The sequence below is a fragment of the Podarcis melisellensis genome (assembly GCF_964234715.1).
Source record: "Podarcis melisellensis genome assembly, chromosome: 11".
Classification (NCBI taxonomy): Eukaryota; Metazoa; Chordata; class Lepidosauria; order Squamata; family Lacertidae; genus Podarcis; species Podarcis melisellensis.
This window is the reverse complement of record NC_138543.1, coordinates 717,116-736,445: the sequence shown is the minus strand read 5'-3', so window position 1 is coordinate 736,445 and position 19,330 is coordinate 717,116. Positions and strand designations below refer to the sequence as shown.

General features: G+C 39.1%; 1 protein-coding gene across 5 annotated transcripts in view; it reads right to left on the bottom strand.

Annotated features, from left to right (window-relative positions):
* The window catches only part of PGM5 (phosphoglucomutase 5), a 187,259-nt gene that overhangs the window by 33,264 nt on the left and 134,665 nt on the right, over positions 1–19,330 (bottom strand). For all 5 annotated transcript variants that reach the window (XM_081930625.1, XM_081930621.1, XM_081930622.1 and 2 more), the window contains exon 7: positions 2,730–2,845. In XM_081930625.1, coding sequence (XP_081786751.1) covers positions 2,730–2,845 — 116 coding nt within the window. The remainder of the gene's footprint in view (positions 1–2,729; positions 2,846–19,330) is intronic.

Sequence of the window (19,330 nt, the reverse complement as noted above, 5' to 3'; positions counted from 1 at the left end):
AGAAACCTGAGGCTTTTCTCTTGGGTATGGTTGGCCAACTGGTGCCAAAGAAGGATAGGACTTTTTTCATGTATGCTACTACAGCAGCAAGAATTCTTCTGGCAAAGTATTGGAAGATGCAAGAACTACCTACTCTGGAAGAATGGCAGACAAAGGTGACAGACTTCATGGGACTAGCAGAGATGACCGGCAGAATCCGAGACCAGGGGAAAGAGACAGTGGAAGAGGACTGGAAGAAATTTAAATCATATCTTAAAAACTGTTGTAAAATTGAGGAGTGTTAAGATGTCAAGGGGTAAGAAGTAGAGAATTACAGCTGTAACTGATAAGTTTAAGGAAATTTAATGAAAGGGAATTAATAGATAAACTGACTAAAGGGTTGCTAAAGAATTTTGGAATAAGGATGCAGCGAAAGGGAGGTATGGGGAAGTCAGTATATGTTTAATGTTGTGTATGTTTTTGTTTTGTCTTGTGTTTGTTTTTTATTATGTGTTGGAAAAATGAATAATTTTTTTTTTTTTAAGGAAAGCCCTTCTTTCTTATTGGCTTGACTACGAAGCAACCCACTCAATATGGGGAAATACTCTCAAATACAGAACTGAGAATGCAGAATCAGCAGGGGCCAACCCCGAGACACAGGGTGATATTAAACATTAGTCATACTCTGAGTAAACCCAATGAAATCAATTGAGTTAAAATTTTAGTGGGTCGACTCTTTACTTGGCTATCACCCAAGGATTCCAAGCAGAAACATAGTTAAAACATGTTAAGCATATTATACACTACAATACCATCAGTTTGAGACTTTGACTTTCATCTTGCTACTGTGACTAATGCAAAGCCAAATACTATCATAAGAATATATGTAAAGGCTTCAACCCAGCAGTCTTATGAATGCAGCAGCCTTATGAACAGGTCTCATCTGAACTAAAAAAATATTTTCTGGAAACAAACAACAAAACATACACACTGATTTTACGGAAGTGTGGGCATGCTTAATAAGGGAGGAAATGGGTGCTTTTAAATTCATATGTAATTTTTTTTTTCATTGCATGTTAATGCTGGTAAACAAAGCATTAAAAAATAAATGACTGAAAGACCAAGGCTAGATTTCAGTCATTTTTGGTGTTATAGGATGGGAATGGCAAGCTGGTTACCCATAACAGTTAGCGAGAAGCATATCAGTGAATTTATATGGGCTATCTCTTTCAGTTTGTACTTCTGAAAATATCTAAAAGCTTGAGTTTTTCAAGGGCATTTGACAGATTCCTGATCAATTACGCAATAGAATGGATTTTTTTTCAGATTATGGACTAATGTAAGCCTTCACAATTTTTAGCCACAAAGATGAAGTAGCCCATTTACTATGTATTTTTTCCAATACAGGCAGGAAACTACAAAGTTTAAATGAGACCCTAGAGGATGTAGCCTACCTTGATTTCAGCAAGGCATTTGACAAGGTGCCCCATGATATTCTTGTAAAGAAGCTGGTAAAATGCGGTCTTGACTATGCTACCACTCAGTGGATTTGTAACTGGCTGACTGACCGAACCCAAAGGGTGCTCATCAATGGTTCCTCTTCATCCTGGAGAAGAGTGACTAGTGGGGTGCCACAGGGTTCTGTCTTGGGCCCGGTCTTATTCAACATCTTTATCAATGACTTGGATGATGGACTCAAGGGCATCCTGATCAAATTTGCAGATGACACCAATCTGGGAGGGGTGGCTAACACCCCAGAGGACAGAATCACACTTCAAAACGACCTTGACAGATTATAGAACTGGGCCAAAACAAACCAAATGAATTTTAACAGGGAGAAATGTAAAGTATTGCACTTGGGCAAAAAAAATGAGAGGCACAAATACAAGATGGGTGACACCTGGCTTGAGAGCAGTACATGTGAAAAGGATCTAGGAGTCTTGGTTGACCACAAACTTGACGTGAGCCAACAGTGTGACGCGGCAGCTAAAAAAGCCAATGCAATTCTGGGCTGCATCAATAGGAGTATAGCATCTAGATCAAGGGAAGTAATAGTGCCCCTGTATTCTGCTCTGGTCAGACCTCACCTGGAGTACTGTGTCCAGTTCTGGGCACCACAGTTCAAGAAGGACACTGACAAACTGGAACGTGTCCAGAGGAGGGCAACCAAAATGGTCAAAGGCCTGGAAACGATGCCTTATGAGGAACGGCTAAGGGAGCTGGGCATGTTTAGCCTGGAGAAGAGGAGGTTAAGGGGTGATATGATAGCCATGTTCAAATATATAAAAGGATGTCACATGGAGGAGGGAGAAAGGTTGTTTTCTGCTGCTCCAGAGAAGCGGACACGGAGCAATGGATCCAAACTACAAGAAAGAAGATTCCACCTAAACATTAGGAAGAACTTCCTGACAGTAAGAGCTGTTCAACAGTGGAATTTGCTGCCAAGGAGTGTGGTGGAGTCTCCTTCTTTGGAGGTCTTCAGGCAGAGGCTTGACAACCATATGTCAGGAGTGCTCTGATGGTGTTTCCTGCTTGGCAGGGGGTTGGACTCGATGGCCCTTGTGGTTTCTTCCAACTCTATGATTCTATGATTCTATGATTCTATGATTCTAGGACCACCACAGGTGGTTGCTAAGAAGCATTTGGTTTGGTTGTCACAATGCAGGTTTAGATTAAAATGTACAATCCTCAATAAACCATAATGGAATTACATTTGATAGTTTTGCTTCACAGAACATATGTTGTCTCACCAGTGCCAAAGCTTTCTTCTCCACAAAGCGAGCATCGACCAGAATCCATCAAATTTGAGAAGAACCTCCAGCCTGCTGGTGTTTCATACACGGGGACTTTCATTGATTTTGCCACCCTAAAAAGACATCAGATAACACCACATCATCATGATGGTCCAGTGGTTTGCATGCATAGATGCCAACTTATTCTATCAAGGTGAGGTGTTTGATCTACTCCCACATACCATGCCTTATTATGGATTATAGTTTTGTTAGCAAATCCCAGACTAAGGTTGAAATCTGATGTATGTGAACTTACATGGAAGTAATACCCATTGTACTCAGTGGGAAATTTTGACACATGTGCATGATTTATAATACTCAAATCAACAACTACATTCTACATTCTGGCAGCCATAAACGGTCATACAAAATCACAACATTCAGATTTTAGAATCACATATTTTATTTTCAGCTACTGACATCAAAGGTATTTAAACTCATCTGCAGAACCTAATGTGTAGCTTTAAATCTATTATTATAAATTATTCCATTTACTTTGGCCATTTTATGTTTCCATTATCATAAACTAAAATTCTAAGTTAAGAATGGCATTATTGAGAATTCAGCACTCTTTATCCAAAGAGTCTACTGAATGGGATAGAGTTGTTTGCACTACAGATAGCAGGCAAAATCCACTGACATAAAAGCAAATGATTACTATTTGGCACTTCTAAAGGACACCAGGTAAAAATATTGAAGCTACTGAATGAAGGAATAATATGACATGAGAAATTTAAAATCAAGTTACATAAAAAAGACATATGGAAGAGATAAAACACTGAACATTTGAACACGGAGGTACAGTATATGTTACGATTAGGAAGACAAGTCCTTCTTCAAAGCTATTGGTACAGAAAATGGCGACTATGTGGGATACAGGCAAATCTGTCCAACTGTGGTTTACGAAGCCATGGTTCAGCACTGTGGGTGCTCCTCAGTCCTCCAGTGACATGCTGGATTCAGCACAAAGATCCTTGCTTGTATTAAGTGAGTATTCCCTGCTGTGTCCAAATCAGGGAACTCTGCCAGACCTAAGAATGTACTATGAAGCCGCCTGTCTCACTTGGTTAAAGGAGTGGTGCACACTCAAAAATCCAGAACTGTTGGACCTGGAGGGGTACAAAAACAGGTTTGGCTGGCATGCATACCTGGGCTACGGAAAGGTTAAAGTTCATAAGAATTTTTTGAATCACGTCATCAGGAATTCCCTCTACATCGTTTGGGAAAAATATAAGGACCTTCTCGAGCCTAAGGTGCGATGATGGATCTCCCCAACTGAAGCTCTTGCCATTAAAAGGAAAAACACAAACAGAAATTGGCCTGTCTATAAATCATTATTAATAGAGGAAGAGAACCAGTTTAAATTAATAAATTTCAAAGAGTTAAGAGATCAAGGCTCGGACTGGTTCCAATATTATCAATTATTTGAAACCTTCAAATGTGATAAAAAAGATGATTTTTGACGGAGACTTCCAGATTTGAATCAGATCTAGTAAATTCTAAAACTAAAACCCTCTCCAAAAAATACTGACTCAAAAATTTGTCGAAAAAGCAAAAAAGACCTTGACGGATTATTTTGAAATAAACAGTCAAGGGCAAACAAAGTTACAGATGGTCTGGGATGCAAGTAAGGCTGTAATGAAAGGACTCTTTATACAACAAAGCTCATTTAAAAGGAAACTGAGAGAGAAAAAAGAAAAAAAGAAATATTAGAGGAAATTATGAAAAAGGAGAAACAGCTGCTAAATAAGGAAAATAAAGAGGCAGTAAAACAGGCAATCAAAACATTACAAACCCAATATTCAATTATTATAAACGAGGAAATTAGCTGGAAAATAAAAGGAGTAAAACAAAAATATTTTGAGCACACAAATAAATTGGGGAAGTTGATAGACTGGCAGTTGAAAAAAGTGATCAAAGGAACTCCATAAATAAAATTAACATAAATGGCAGAATTACAGACAAGCTGAAATAAGAGAAGGGTTTGTTAAATATTTTTCTGAGCTGTATAGACAAGGGAAAGGAAAAAAACATTTAAGATAGAAGAGTACATCAGAAGTAGCAATATGTCGAGACTTCCGGAGGCGGCGCGAAGGGTAATGGCTGCCCTTTCCTAACCGGGAAGGGAACTCCGCTCGAGATCGGGTCGTCCGCTACGGCGAAGCGGAGACCCACACCGGAGAACTGCAGGCGGCAGAAGCCTGCAGCCTTGGGACCCGGCGGGCGCCAGAAGCTGCCCCCGAAACGTGGAAGGAACCCCGTAAGGGGCTCTGGACCGTGAAGGAGGCAGCGGCGCTGAGGGTCGTTCCGCGATCGGCGGAGAGAAGCCGCGAAGCCGTTGCCGGTGAGCGCCGACCTTTCTTCCTGGATTTGGCTCTTAAACTAAGTAATCCGTGAGTAAAGAGACTTTTAATCGATTGGAGACCAATTCGAGACTAAAGTAGTTGTATTTGGCTGAAAGCGGAGGACGAAAAAGAAAAAGGAAGTCCGTCTTCCGCCGCCATTGAACTTGAACACAAAGAGCTGGAGGAGTGGAGGCTGTGAGTAACCTTGTTTTCTATGATTGGATCTGGGCATTCACTGAGCTGTATTTAAAGACAGAAAAGGAGCTTAAGCACTGGACTTACTTGCTAGCATGGACTTTGAAATCTCTTTCTGCTAAAGTTACAATTTTAAAGAGAGAAACCAGGTCTGGAACTGCCTGATAACAGTAACAATCAGTTTGCAGACCCAAGCAGTTTGATACAATAACTGGGAAAATCTGAGAGGTATGAACTTTGTTACTTTATAACATCAATTGAAGTACCAGCAAGCACTGTTTTGAGACATTGTGATTATATATTACCAACTCTGCTAAAAACTTAATATTGGAAGGTTTTTGGACTTTAACTTTTATTTTTGAGTAATCCTTCTGAGAAGACATTTTAGGCTCCCCCTAGAGGTTTTTGGACTGAACGGCAGTGACTTTATTTTACTTTCTATTTCTTGGCCTGCTGGCTGAGTGCTGCACTTGGGTTGTCTCTTTCTCATGGGAACAGTCAGTTTGACCTTGACTATTAGATAAGTTTGGAATGAGTGGCGCAAAGAAAAAGGAGATTAAGGAGACTAAGGAAAAAGAACAAAGACCAAGAACGAGACAAACAACTTTAGCCTCAACTCTACAGCAACGTAGATCGTCTGTGCCTATTTTACTCTCTGAAGAAGAAGCTGCCTCCTTGCCACAGGCAGGGGGAGGAGAGACAGAGGATTTACAACTGGAGGATATGGCCTCAGGATCAGCTTCCTCTATTTTAGAAAAAATCTATGAAAAATTGGAATCTTTGGACAAGAGAGTGGAATCTTTGGACAAGAAGGCCGACGAGCAAACTGCGAAAATAGACCAGAACACAGAATGCCTAAATAGAATAACTGGGCAGGTGGCACAGAACACTCAATCGATCGCGAAATTGGAGGAGGCTTCAGGGGAAAACAGGAAATTGGTTGAAGACACGAGCCAAAGACTTGGGCAGTTGGAAAAAGAAGTAAGACCACTCAACAAACAAGTGGGTGAACATCAGACCTACCTTTCGATGATTGAATTGAAGAATAGGGAGACCAATTTAAGGATAAGATCTGTATCTGAAGTAGAAGAAGACAAACTGGCTGAGTTCCTGACCAAAATAATTTCTGTGCAGTGGAAACTTGAGGAAAAAGACTTTAAAATTATACCAGCTTTCAGGCTGGGAAGATTGATAAGAAAAGACAAACCCAGAGACTGCCTGATAACACTGAGATCAAAGGAGGAAAGGGATAAGATTCTGGGCCTACATTACAAAAACCCATTGGACATTCTGGGTAAAAGAATTGAAATTTATAAGGATATTCCTAGACAGCTGTTGGACTTGAGATCTGAATACTCAGAACTAGCAAAACTACTGAGGAGCAACTCAATCATCTTTAGGTGGGACTTCCCTCAAGGACTATCATTTACTTTTAGAGGAAGGAAGATCAAAATCAGAACATTGGAAGACAGAGATAAATTTCTGAACCAGTACGGAGAAGACCTTCACAAAGGACTTGGATCATTGCCGGAGCCTGGAGCACCAAAGGAACCGGCACCCTTGGTTGACAAAGTTCCACCCCCGGAAAAATAACCAGATTCTTACAGGATGTCTCTGCAACTTCTGAGCTGGAACATAAATGGCTGTAACATTCCCGAGAAAAGGAAGAAAATTTTCCACATATTAAAAAAGGAACAATTGGACATTATTTGCTTGCAAGAAACACATGTGACCAGGCTCCACAGAAAAATTCTGGTAAATAAAAGACTAGGCCAGGAATTTATATCTTCAGACAGAGTCAAGAAGAGAGGGGTGGTGATATATGCAAAGGAGAGCCTTGCACCTAAATTATTATTTAAAGATGAACAAGGCAGAATTTTGGCAGTTGAAATACAGCATCAAGGTGAAAAAATTTTGTTATTAGGAGTTTATGCACCAAATGAAGGGAAATCGGAATTTTATAAGAAGTTGCATGAGAGCATGCTGGATTATCTGGACTTTGACAACATCATTTTGATGGGAGATATGAACGGGATTGTATCAACTAACATGGATAAGTCGCAAAGCCAAAAAGTTACCAAAAATGGCAGACTACCAAAGACCTTTTTTGAAATGACAGACAATATGGATTGGATTGACATTTGGAGAACGAGAAACCCCTTGGAAAAGGAAGGAACATTCTTCTCTGAAGCCCATCTGACTTGGACAAGAATCGACCAAATATGGATTTCTAGATGTCTGGCACCTAAGGTCAGAAAAGTGGAAATCTGCCCAAAGACCTGCTCCGACCATAACGCTCTGAAAATGGACTTGACATTACTACCAACCGGCTCCTTTCGATGGAAGATGAATGACAATTTGTTCAGAGATCAGGAGATTGTTAAAAAGGCCCAAAAAGTTTTGAAAGACTATTTTGAAATAAACTTGAACACAACGGTGGAAAAAAGAACAATTTGGGACGCAAGCAAAGCTGTGATGAGAGGGTTCCTAATACAGCAGAATGCTATCAAGAAAAGGAAACAAAATGAAAAGAAAGACAAGATTTTGGAAAAAATAAAAGAATTAGAAAAGAAGCTAAGAGGAAATCCGAAGTCGCAGCCGATTCTGAGAGAAATTAAACTCCATCAGGCGCAATATTCTAAATTGATAAATCAGGAAATAGAATGGAAGATTAAGTCAATGAAACAAAAAACGTTTGAATCGGCAAATAAATGTGGGAAACTGCTGGCCTGGCAGTTGAAGAAGAGACAAAAGTTGAATACAGTAACAAATTTAGAAATTGAAGGAAGAAATATTCAGAACCCTGTGGAAATCAGGAAATCTTTCCAGAAATATTTTAAGAAATTATATACTCAAGGGCCGCAAAATGAGGTTGAGATTGAACAATTTTTGAAGAAAAACAGTCTTAAAAAACTCACACAAGAAAATAGATCACTACTGAACAGTCAAATAACACGACAGGAAATTGAACTTGCCATTCAGAACATGAAGCTGGGCAAATCTCCAGGACCAGATGGACTGACCTCCAAGTATTATAAGACAATGAGTGACTATTTGATCCAACCTTTGATGGAGGTCAGCAATGAAATTTTGGAGGGAAAGAAGGCGCCGGAATCGTGGAAGGAAGCTTTTATCACGTTGATACCAAAATCAGAAACTGAAAAAACACAACTTAAGAACTACCGCCCCATCTCCCTTCTAAATGTGGATTACAAAATATTTGCTGATGTTTTAGCATGCAGACTTAAAAGAGTTTTAAATGAAGTAATTCATAAAGACCAGGCCGGCTTTCTCCCGGGCAGACACATGTTTGCAAACACAAGGAACATTATTGACATTTTGGAACTTTTGCAAACAGATATAAACACTAAAGCAGTACTGATATTTATAGACGCGGAGAAGGCCTTTGACAACATCTCTTGGAAATTTATGAAGGGAAATCTAAAAGAAATGGGAGTGGGGCGGGGTTTTGAAAATGGGATCGATGCAATATATTCAGAACAAAAAGCTAAATTGATAGTTAACAATGTGGTAACAGAAGAATTTAAAATTGAAAAAGGAACACGACAAGGCTGCCCGATTTCCCCTCTGTTATTTATCTCAGTTCTGGAGGTGCTCTTGAATTTGATTAGAGGGGACCGGTTGGTGCAGGGGATCCAGGTCGGAGCGAAACAATATAAACTAAAAGCCTTCGCAGATGACCTAGTATTGACATTGCAGGAGCCAGAATCTAGTACGAAAAGAGTATTACAATTGATAAATGATTTTGGTCAGGTGGCAGGATTTAAGTTAAATAAACAAAAAACGAAGGTGCTAGGGAAAAATATGACAGACACAGAGTCAGAACGGTTTCAGAGAGAAACAGAATTATCACTAGTGAAAAGGGTAAAGTACCTAGGGGTAAATATAACAGCTAAAAATCTGAGTCTATTTAAAGACAATTATGAAAAATGTTGGTCGGAAATTAAGAGAGACTTGGAAAGCTGGGCAAAGCTGAAGCTTTCTTTATTAGGCCGAATTGCTGCAATTAAGATGAATGTGCTGCCAAAGATGTTGTTTTTGTTTCAAACATTGCAAATTGTGGACAAAGCAGAGTGTTTCCGGAGGTGGCAGAGAGATATTTCCAAATTTGTCTGGCAGGGCAAAAAGCCCAGAATTAAGTTTAAGATATTAACAGATGCAAAGGAAAGAGGAGGCTTTGCCCTGCCAGACTTAAGGTTGTACTATGAAGCCGCAGCCTTCTGCTGGCTAAAGGATTGGCTACTTCTTGAGGACACTGATGTGTTAGATCTTGAAGGTTACAACAATGCTTTTGGTTGGCATGCATATTTGTGGTATGATAAAGTTAAGATCAATAAGGCCTTTAAGAACCATATTGTCAGAAAAGCAGTGTTTAATGTCTGGACTAAATATAAAGACTTACTGGAAAATAAAACACCAAGGTGGCTTTCACCTTTGGAAGCTAAGGCCCGAAAAGGAACCAATATGGAAGCCTACTGGCCAAAATATTGGGAACTGTTAGAAAAAGACGGAGATAATTGGAAATTGCAGAGTATGGAGAAAATGAAGGATAAAGTGCGAGACTGGTTACACTACGCTCAGATTAAGGAAACTTTTAAAAGTGACAAAAAGTTAGGATTCCAGGTGGAGAAATCGAAGTTGGAAACAGAACTGTTAGAACCTAAGACTAAGGTACTTTCAAGAATGTATAACTTGCTGTTGAAATGGAATACACAAGACGAAATGGTTAAATCGGCTATGATAAAATGGGCACAGGATATTGGGCATAATATTATGTTTGAGGATTGGGAAAGGTTGTGGACCACTGGGTTGAACTTTACTGCATGTAATGCTTTGAAAGAAAATGTAATGAAAATGATATACAGATGGTACATGACCCCAGTTAAACTTGCTAAAATATACCATTCGTCAGACAATAAATGCTGGAAATGTAAGGAAAATGAAGGAACATTCTATCACCTCTGGTGGACTTGCCCTAAGGTGAAGGCCTTCTGGGAAATGATATATAATGAGTTGAAAAAGGTGTTTAAGTATACCTTTACCAAGAAACCAGAGGCCTTTCTTCTGGGCATTGTCGACCAGAAGGTGTTAAAGAAAGATAGAACATTTTTCATGTATGCGACAACAGCAGCAAGGATGCTACTCGCTAAGAATTGGAAAACTCAAGATCTACCCACACTGGAAGAATGGCAGACGCAACTGATGGACTATATGCAACTGGCGGAGATGACTGGCAGAATCCGAGACCTGGGAGAAGAGAGGATGGAAGAAGACTGGAAGAAATTCAAGATTTATCTACAAAAATATTATGATTTATCGGAATGTTAAAAAAGATGCTTAGTTATAAATAATTGGCCATCACTAAAATAGATCAGGAACTGATGAGAAGAGAGATTAAGAAAAACAAATTTGCAGGAGAACAATTTTATTGTAATTAAGCGGTTTTAAAATATGGAAATAAGATGATAATTTGCTGGACAAAATTTATTAATGATGCAAATGGGAGTGGGAGGCGTGAGGAAGTTCAAAGAGGATATGAAATTTTGTTAAACAAAGCAATATTGTATATTGTTATTGGATGTTTTCTTTTTTTTTCTGTAAAAACCCTAATAAATATTTAAAAAAAAAAAAAAGAAGTAGCAATATGTCATATTTAAAAGAAGAACAAAGGAACATTCTTAATTTCCAGATAACAATGCAAGAATTACTTGAGGCAATAAAAAGCTCTAAAAATGGCAAGTCTCCAGGCCCGGATGGTTTTACGGCAAAATATTACAAGAAATTAAATGAACAATTAGTGAACCCACTGAAAGATGTTATGTATGAAATACTGAACACAGGCGAAATCTCAGAAACATGGAAACAGGCCTATATAACAGTAATTCCAAAACAAGACACAGATTTGCTGCAAATTAAAAATTATAGGCCTATCTCCTTGTTAAATAATGATTACAAATTGTTTGCAAATATTCTAGCTAATAGATTAAAAAAAAACATTAAATCAATATATACATCAAGATCAAGCCGGGTTTTTACCAGGAAGACAAATGAAGGATAATATAAGGAATATTTTGAATATAATAGAATATTTGGAGGCTAAAAATGAAAAGAAAGCGGCAATGATGTTTATAGATGCTGAAAAAGCCTTTGATAATGTTTCTTGGAAGTTCGTGACAAAGCCGTTAGAACAAATCAAAAGTGGTTCTAAGTTTTTAAAAGGAATAACAGCAATCTATTCAGAACAAAAAGCCAAACTAATTATAAATCTGGTGTTAACGGATGATTGTAAGATCCAAAAAGGAACGAGACAAGGATGCCCATTATCACCATTATTGTTTATCCTGGCCCTGGAAGTACATAAGAGCAGATAAAGAGATCACAGGTGTAAAAAAACTGGGAAAAGTGAATTCAAGTTAAAAGCATATGTAGATGACCTAGTGATAACAGTGGAAGAACCTAAAACTTCACTCCCTAAAGTAATAGAAAAATTTTGGGGAAGTGGCAGAATTTAAGCTAAATAGGAATAAAACTAAATTATTAGTTAAAAACATGAAGGAAAGACAGAGGCGGGTTTGCCCTCCCAGACCTTAAATTGTATTATGAATCTGCTTGTTTGGTATGGATCAGGGACTGGATGAGATTGGATAAGCAAGAGGCATTAGAACTAGAAGGACATGACAACAGATTCTGCTGGCACGCATACTTATGGTACGAGAAAGGGAAGGTTCATAGAAGTTTTCACAACCAAATAATTAGGAAATCACTAATGAGAGTATGGGAGAGATACAAAGACGTATTGGAACAAAAGACCCCGTGGTGGCTTTCACCACATGAAGCATTACTGCTCAAACCATTGGAAAGAAAGGAAAATGGCTCACATATGTTGATTTATTAAAGGACCATGATGGAAAATGGAAATTAAGAGATTATGATGACCATTTTCAGAGTTGGTTGCATTATCGACAACTATATGAAGCACATAAAGACGATAGCAAGAAAGGATTCAGTTATATAAGATCTAGGTTTCAAACGGACGTGATTGAAGGGAAATTACTGAAGGCCGCATACAGCATACTAATGGGAGACAAAAGGTGAAGAGGTAAAATCAGTTATGATTAAATGGGCACAAGATGTAGGTCACAACATTATGATGGAAGATTGGGAAAAATTATAGAAAACTGATTTAAAATTTACAGATTGTTCCTTATTGAAAGAGAATTAATTACATGAAGATGATGTTTAGATGGTGCACAACACCAGTGCAGTTAGGGGAAATGTACAGAACTCGTTCAAATATATGTTGGAAGTGTAAGGAAAAGGAAGGGACATTTTAGCATATGTGGTGGGATTAATGTAATTAAAATTTAAAAATATGTAATGTAATTTAAAAAAATTGGGAAATGATATACAAAGAATTGAAGAAAATGTTCCATTTAACATTTGTTAGAAAACCCGAAGCATTTTTGTTGGGGATTGTAGGGAAAGACCTGCCAAAAAAGCTGAAAAACATCTTCATGTATGTGACAATGGCTGCGAGAGTTCTGGTAGCACAAGGATGGAAGAAGAAGAAGAGGAGTTTGGATTTGATATCCCGCTTTATCACTACCCGAAGGAGTCTCAAAGCGGCTAACATTCTCCTTTCCCTTCCTCCCCCACAACAAACACTCTGTGAGGTGAGTGGGGCTGAGAGACTTCAGAGAAGTGTGACTAGCCCAAGGTCACCCAGCAGCTGCAGGTGGAGGAGTGGAGACGCGAACCCGGTTCCCCAGTTTACGAGACTACCGCTCTTAACCACTGCTCTATACCACGCACCAGACCATAACACGCACATAGTTTTTAGAGGAAGAAAACAAGAAAAAAAAATATTCTAAACGAAATAGTGGATATATGATTCTTGTGGTTCATGCTGTGGCCACAGGCATGTGATCTGACAGTGAGTTTGGAGTAGCCCAATGCAAAAATCCTGAGGATCCATATGGATCCATGCTTTGTAATCACGGAGGAGGGAAGGAAGGGGAACCATGGATCCTCTGCTCACGACTGCAGCAGATCCCCCCCGCCACCCGCAGGCATTTGCTCCATAACACGCACAGACATTTCCCCTTACTTTCTAGGAGGAAAAAAGTGAGTGTTATGGTGCAAAAAATACGGTATCTAAAGACACAACAAAGTGAACTGGACTCCTTCGCAGGTTTTGAATAAACATTCACAAACTGTTTATTGATAATATTCAGCTAAATAGTTTGAGGATCTATACAACTTTGTAACATGCAGGAAACAGCAGTCCAAAGGGGGAGGGGGAGGGAGGAAAAATGGGGGGGGGGACAAGGATGATATGTTTTTGGATAATATGTCTTGTTTTAATTTTGAATAAAAAAACTTTAAAAAAACCCAAAACAAAACAAAACATACCGACTCCTCCTTGATTGGGAAGTCAAGGAGTAGGAAGTTAAGTCCGCAATGATCACATGGGCCCAAGACTTTGGTTACAAAATAGAGATGAGCCAATAGGAACACCTATGGAAAGTAAATTGGAACTTTATGGCATGCTATACGTTAAGGGAAAACCTTCAAATGATGTTATACTGCTGATATTTAACCCCTTCTAAACTCTCCAAAATGTACAAAAGTGTCCCTAACACAAGTTAGAGATGCGGAGAATCAGGTAGAACCACACTACATATGTGGTCTGTTTGTAAAAAGATCAAAACCTTACATACATACTCAGCTTTAAATAATGTTAAATGCATCCTTCCCCCCAAAAAACCAGAATTATTTTTATTGGGTATTAAAGGACCAGATATAGCCAGGAGGATGAGGAAAATCTTTCTGTATGCCACCAAAGCCACGAGAGTACTTATAGCAAAACATTGGAAGAGTGACAAAATCCCCATCAGATCAGAATGGTTACTAAAATTGGTAGAATATGCTAAACTAGATAGTCTCTTGGAAAGATTAAAGATAAGCAAAAACAGGAGTTAATCGATAACTGGAAACCTCTAAAGAGTTACTTAAAAAATATGGTAAGTGTTGCAATCTGAACTTGGTAGCAGCTTTTGAATAAGCTCTGTAAATAAAGGTTAAATGGGTTTACACTTACACACACACACACACTAATATTTTATTATGATTTTGCTGATAAATTTAGGTTTATCAGAGCAAAAAGGTGCTGAGAAGGATAGGAAGTCAAATATATGAAGATATATATTTCTTTATTGGTATTTTTTATTTTGATGAGCTTGATTTACAGACTATGACTTTGATGTATGGATGTAACTACGGTAAATAAAGCATAATAATAACAAAAATAAAAAGGAGTCAGGGAACTCTGGCTGAACGTAAACTAGAATATTTGCAGTGAAGTCAGAACACAAGAGGAGGAGAGGACGAAAGACGTGAGGAGGCGTGCATGGCCCAAGTGCTTATCTACAGCTTCATAAGCCATGGATTATGAAGGCTTAGTCAATCATCCCAATATGGTCACTGGCTTCTCCTTGATCTTCCTGTGCTGAACTGCTTGTGGCAATGATCCAAGCTCTTATTTTGGTTCCGTTTAGATGTTAAATTCCAAAGTTTATGAAACTGAATGTAAATGGGAAAATCTCCATAGAGATTTCCAGGCAAAGGCGGAATCTAAAGGTGAGATTAGGTTTTGTAACTACATCCACTCAAGTTAGGAAGATCATTTAAAAGAAGTCAAAATGTGCTCCGAGAAAAAGCAGTTACACATTTTCATTGCAACATCCAAATATATCCCAGGAATGATCCAGTCCAAGCTAAGTATGTTTAAAACTTCCCCACTGATTTCATTGGCAAAGAGTTAATCAAGACTCCCATTGAAATAACTTGAGTTCATTTTCTTTTAATTTTCTTCCCATTACACACAATTGTCTGAGTTTTGCAAAAAGTGTTACACACCCTGTGATTCAGGAAGTTCTCAAGAGTTAGCCAAGAATTGTAAGTCTCAATATCCTTTTTCTCCCTAAACAAAAGATATATGTAGAGACATTCCCCCCCCCAAAAAATGATTATCTCCAAATCTTATATGTTGTTTTTGCAACATAGCTAGAGCACACAATAGACCAAAATAAATCTTATGTTGATCAAAGAGAGTTGGTTTTAAAAATAATAACTGAGAAAGCATATCTTTCTCAGTTTTGCCTTTCCCATCTTCCAGGTGTCAGCTGCATATTTTTTAAAAAACTTATGTTGACATGGGAGAGGAGAGCCAGAAACCTCTGCAAAATATACGCCAGTACTTCACTGGCACACATTTTACTCTTGGGGCACTTAGGGCTGGAAGGCACCACATGACTGGCTAAGTGATTTGTAGACAGCTATGGAGGTGATGGTACAGGATTCAGAATATCTTGGGCTTGGAGTGAAATAAACAAGCATCAACAACATTGTTCCAGAACATGTCCCTGGTTCACTCAAAACTGATCTAGTTCTTCTATATGTTTGATATTGGCAATGAACAACCAGACCCGAGCCCACCTGCCCAGTGGCTGGTGCGCCAAGAGCAGGCCAGGGACCAGAGGGAGGCTGCACAAGGAGGAATTTTGGTTTTTATTCAAAACCTCCTCTCTCTCTTTTTGAGGAGGGCCACTGCCGCCACAGCCATCATTGTTATTTTTATTTTTAATCTTAATTCCCTTTCCTTAATTTTAAAAAATATTTCTTAATAACACATTTTTTCCTTCCCCCCAATTTTTTTACCTCAAGTTTTTCTGTTAAGAATTAAAATGGCGGCGCCCAGAAGAGAGCCCTGAACCAACACAAGGCCACTTCCTGGGATTGCCGCTTCACCCCTGACTTTCTGTTCTTTTTTCTTTTCTTTATTTTTCTCTTTATGTTTGGGGAGCTTTCACACACACACACCCCCGCCATCCTATTACTATCACCATCCTCTTTTAAAACAAAACATTTTCTCCTTATTATTGTCATTGCTATTTTCCCATTCCTCGCCCTTTTTTCCTTTTCTCTCCCTCCCCCCTTCTTTGCCTTTTTCTCTTTAAAGGGAATACACCCACATAACCCATTATTTTCCCCCTCTCAGAGGGGTTTTCTACATATTTTTTATTTTATTTTACTTTTTACTTTGAACATTTGAGATAGATAGCTACACACACACACACACACACACACTATTTTCAGGCACCACCGCCTCAACATCTTCACATTTTTCTTTTCCTTTTTCCTTTCTTTTTCCTTTTTGTTTTTTGCTTTCTCTTTCTTTCTTTCCTCTTAAATGTCCTACCCCATCCATCCCCCTCCCTCCTCTCCTTCTCCCAACAAATAATAATAATAGCAATAATAAAAATCACAGACCTACGCACATATATTTCCCCAATCACTTTCAATAGTAACCCCCCCCCACACTTTGTGGCCATCTACCTCATACTATAACTTGGACCACCACTGCAATTTTTTTTTATCATTACTAATACTATTCTTTCCCTTTTTCTATCCCTCTTTCTTTCTCTCTCCTTTCTCTCGCCTTTATATTTTACTCTAATTTCCCCTCCCTTTTTTGTTTTTTCTCTCTCCTTCTCCTTTTTCTTCCTCTTCCGCTTTCCCTTTTGCCTTTGTTTTGTTTTGTTCTGTTCCTAAACACAACCTTGCCAGTCTTAATTTGTAACTCTCTACTACGAGTCCCTAATCCCCTTTCCCACCCTTAACTGGACCCCACTCCCCCCCATTGTGCGCATGAGTGTGTAGGTGTGTATGCACAGGGATATCCACAATAACCCCCCTCCTCCCTCTGGCCCCACTCCCTCTGTCTCTTGCATCTCTGCCCCTTAACCCTTTTATGTCAACTGTTTGTCTGTTGGTCTACTTGACTGTCTGTTTGTCTGCCCCCTGCTTTGCCAACACCGCCGAGGAACCACAGAAACTCCAGAGAAGCCCTGAAAACACAGTCCAGATGCTAAAAAATGGCCGCCTAATCCAGACGTTCTGTAAAAGCCACCAGTCAACAACACCTGTTCAGCTCAGCAACCCAACAACACCCAGGAACCACCACCACCACAACTCCTAATTATAGATAGATAGTTTATTACGGCCATAGGCCCATATTCAATACATCATACAGCAAAACAGGTATAACAAAATAAAATTAATAAATTAAAATACGTTTAAATCAAGTACATCTCAAACCGTGAATTTCTAAATTCCATTAAAATAAGAACAATATAGCGCTTAAAATATCAATTTATCAGTATAAATCAATATTATTTAGGCAAAATCAATAATCATAGAGTAATCCATTTTCCCCCTTATAAGCTAATACTGTTATCAGAAATCTGGCAACAGAAAGGGACCTACTCAGATCAGAATCTTGCAGTAAATGTATTAGCTGTGTTTCCAAGGAGTCACCTGAGATTTCCAATAATAAAGGGGACAAAAATCTGATCCGAGAAACTAAATGTAGTGAACAACAGAATAGTATATGTTGTAAGGATTCTATAGATCTATTATCACATACACACACCGCTGAGATCTGACCATTGGAAAATCTATTATTCAAGACATTGGAAGGAAAGGTGTTAAATCTTGCCTTAATAAAGGCATATCTTTGGGCCGCTACAGACAAAGAAGTCAAATAAGATGGTATCTGCTGAGAGGGCACTATGTCAAGATTTAATGGTGAGCAAGTGCCACTACCCAAAATGGTGTTTTGTTGTAGGTCAATCTCCTCAGGTTTTTGAGTGAGGTTTTTTTTTTGCTGTGGCTAGGTCCAGTTCCAATAATTCTGATGGAGACAATCCATAGGTCACTACTTTAGAATGGACGGGAAAATCATCTCTCCAAAGCCATTGGATCAGATACAGATTCGGGAGCCTATGCCTTAAGGACAACCAGTAACAAAGGCTGCGCCTCCAAAGAGTATTTTCTAAAGATGTTGTCAGGGAACTGCCATCGGAAGGACAGGAGGTGGAAGGGCTCACGGAGGTTAGGAGAGACTTAGCAGCAGAAGAGGGAACCAGCAGGGGGAGAGAAGGAGCTCCGAGGGAAAGTGCGTCGGAGGGATGGCTCAGAGACACTTCCAGAGAAAACAGTGGGGAGGTTTCAGGACCTCCTATAGGGACACCCACTCCTCGCCGGAAACTGTCGCGCCGAGAGTCCAGAAGACGCGTTTCCGTTAAGGAGCTTTTATGTTGGAAGAGATTCTGTAAACGCCCACTGTCAGATTCTGCCAGCGATTGACGGAGCCATGCTTAAGGGGCTCCGTTATAGACAGAGGTTTGCTAACCTGGCCAAACTCTGAGGGACTAAGCTTTTACGCACAAGCAGCTCATCATCCCATCACAGATGTAGTTTTTAATTCTAAGCGAATAGCTGCGTTACTAACGCACTGTGGAAGTTTTAGCAGTCGTCTTAGGAACTGATTTTGGATTACCTCCAAGGGCATCAAGTTTACTGCGGTCCCCCATAAAGGAACAGCATATGCCAATGTTGCAATCACTTTAGCTTTGAATACTTTCAGGGCAGATGGAACATGAAGAGCCCCGTCCAAAAAGAAAAAGCGCAAAGGATAGGGCCTTGGCCTTGTTTAAAATATGTGCAATATGTGCCTTCCAACCCAGATTATATTGGAGAAAAACTCCCAGGTATTGAAATTTATAGACCTGTTCAATAGGTTTTCCATCTAATTGCCACTTATAGGATTTCCGACTTTTTGAGAAAATTAGTAAGGGATTTATAGTAAGGGAATTGGTTTTACAGTATGAAACAAAAAAATTTAATGCTCTCCTGAGGCCAATTCTTGAGAATGATAAAATCACAGCATCATCAGTATAGAGTAATAATGGGCAACGATAGTTTGCGAGATGAGGAGCATGGATGATTTCCTGAGATTCAGCAAATGGTATTCTCATGTCACTAATGAATAAATTAAAAAGAAAAGGAGCTAGGATACATCCTTGCCGGACTCCTCTGTTGATGGGCACAGAGTTTGTGAGGTCGCCGGCTGGGGTTATTCTCACCCTAGCAGCC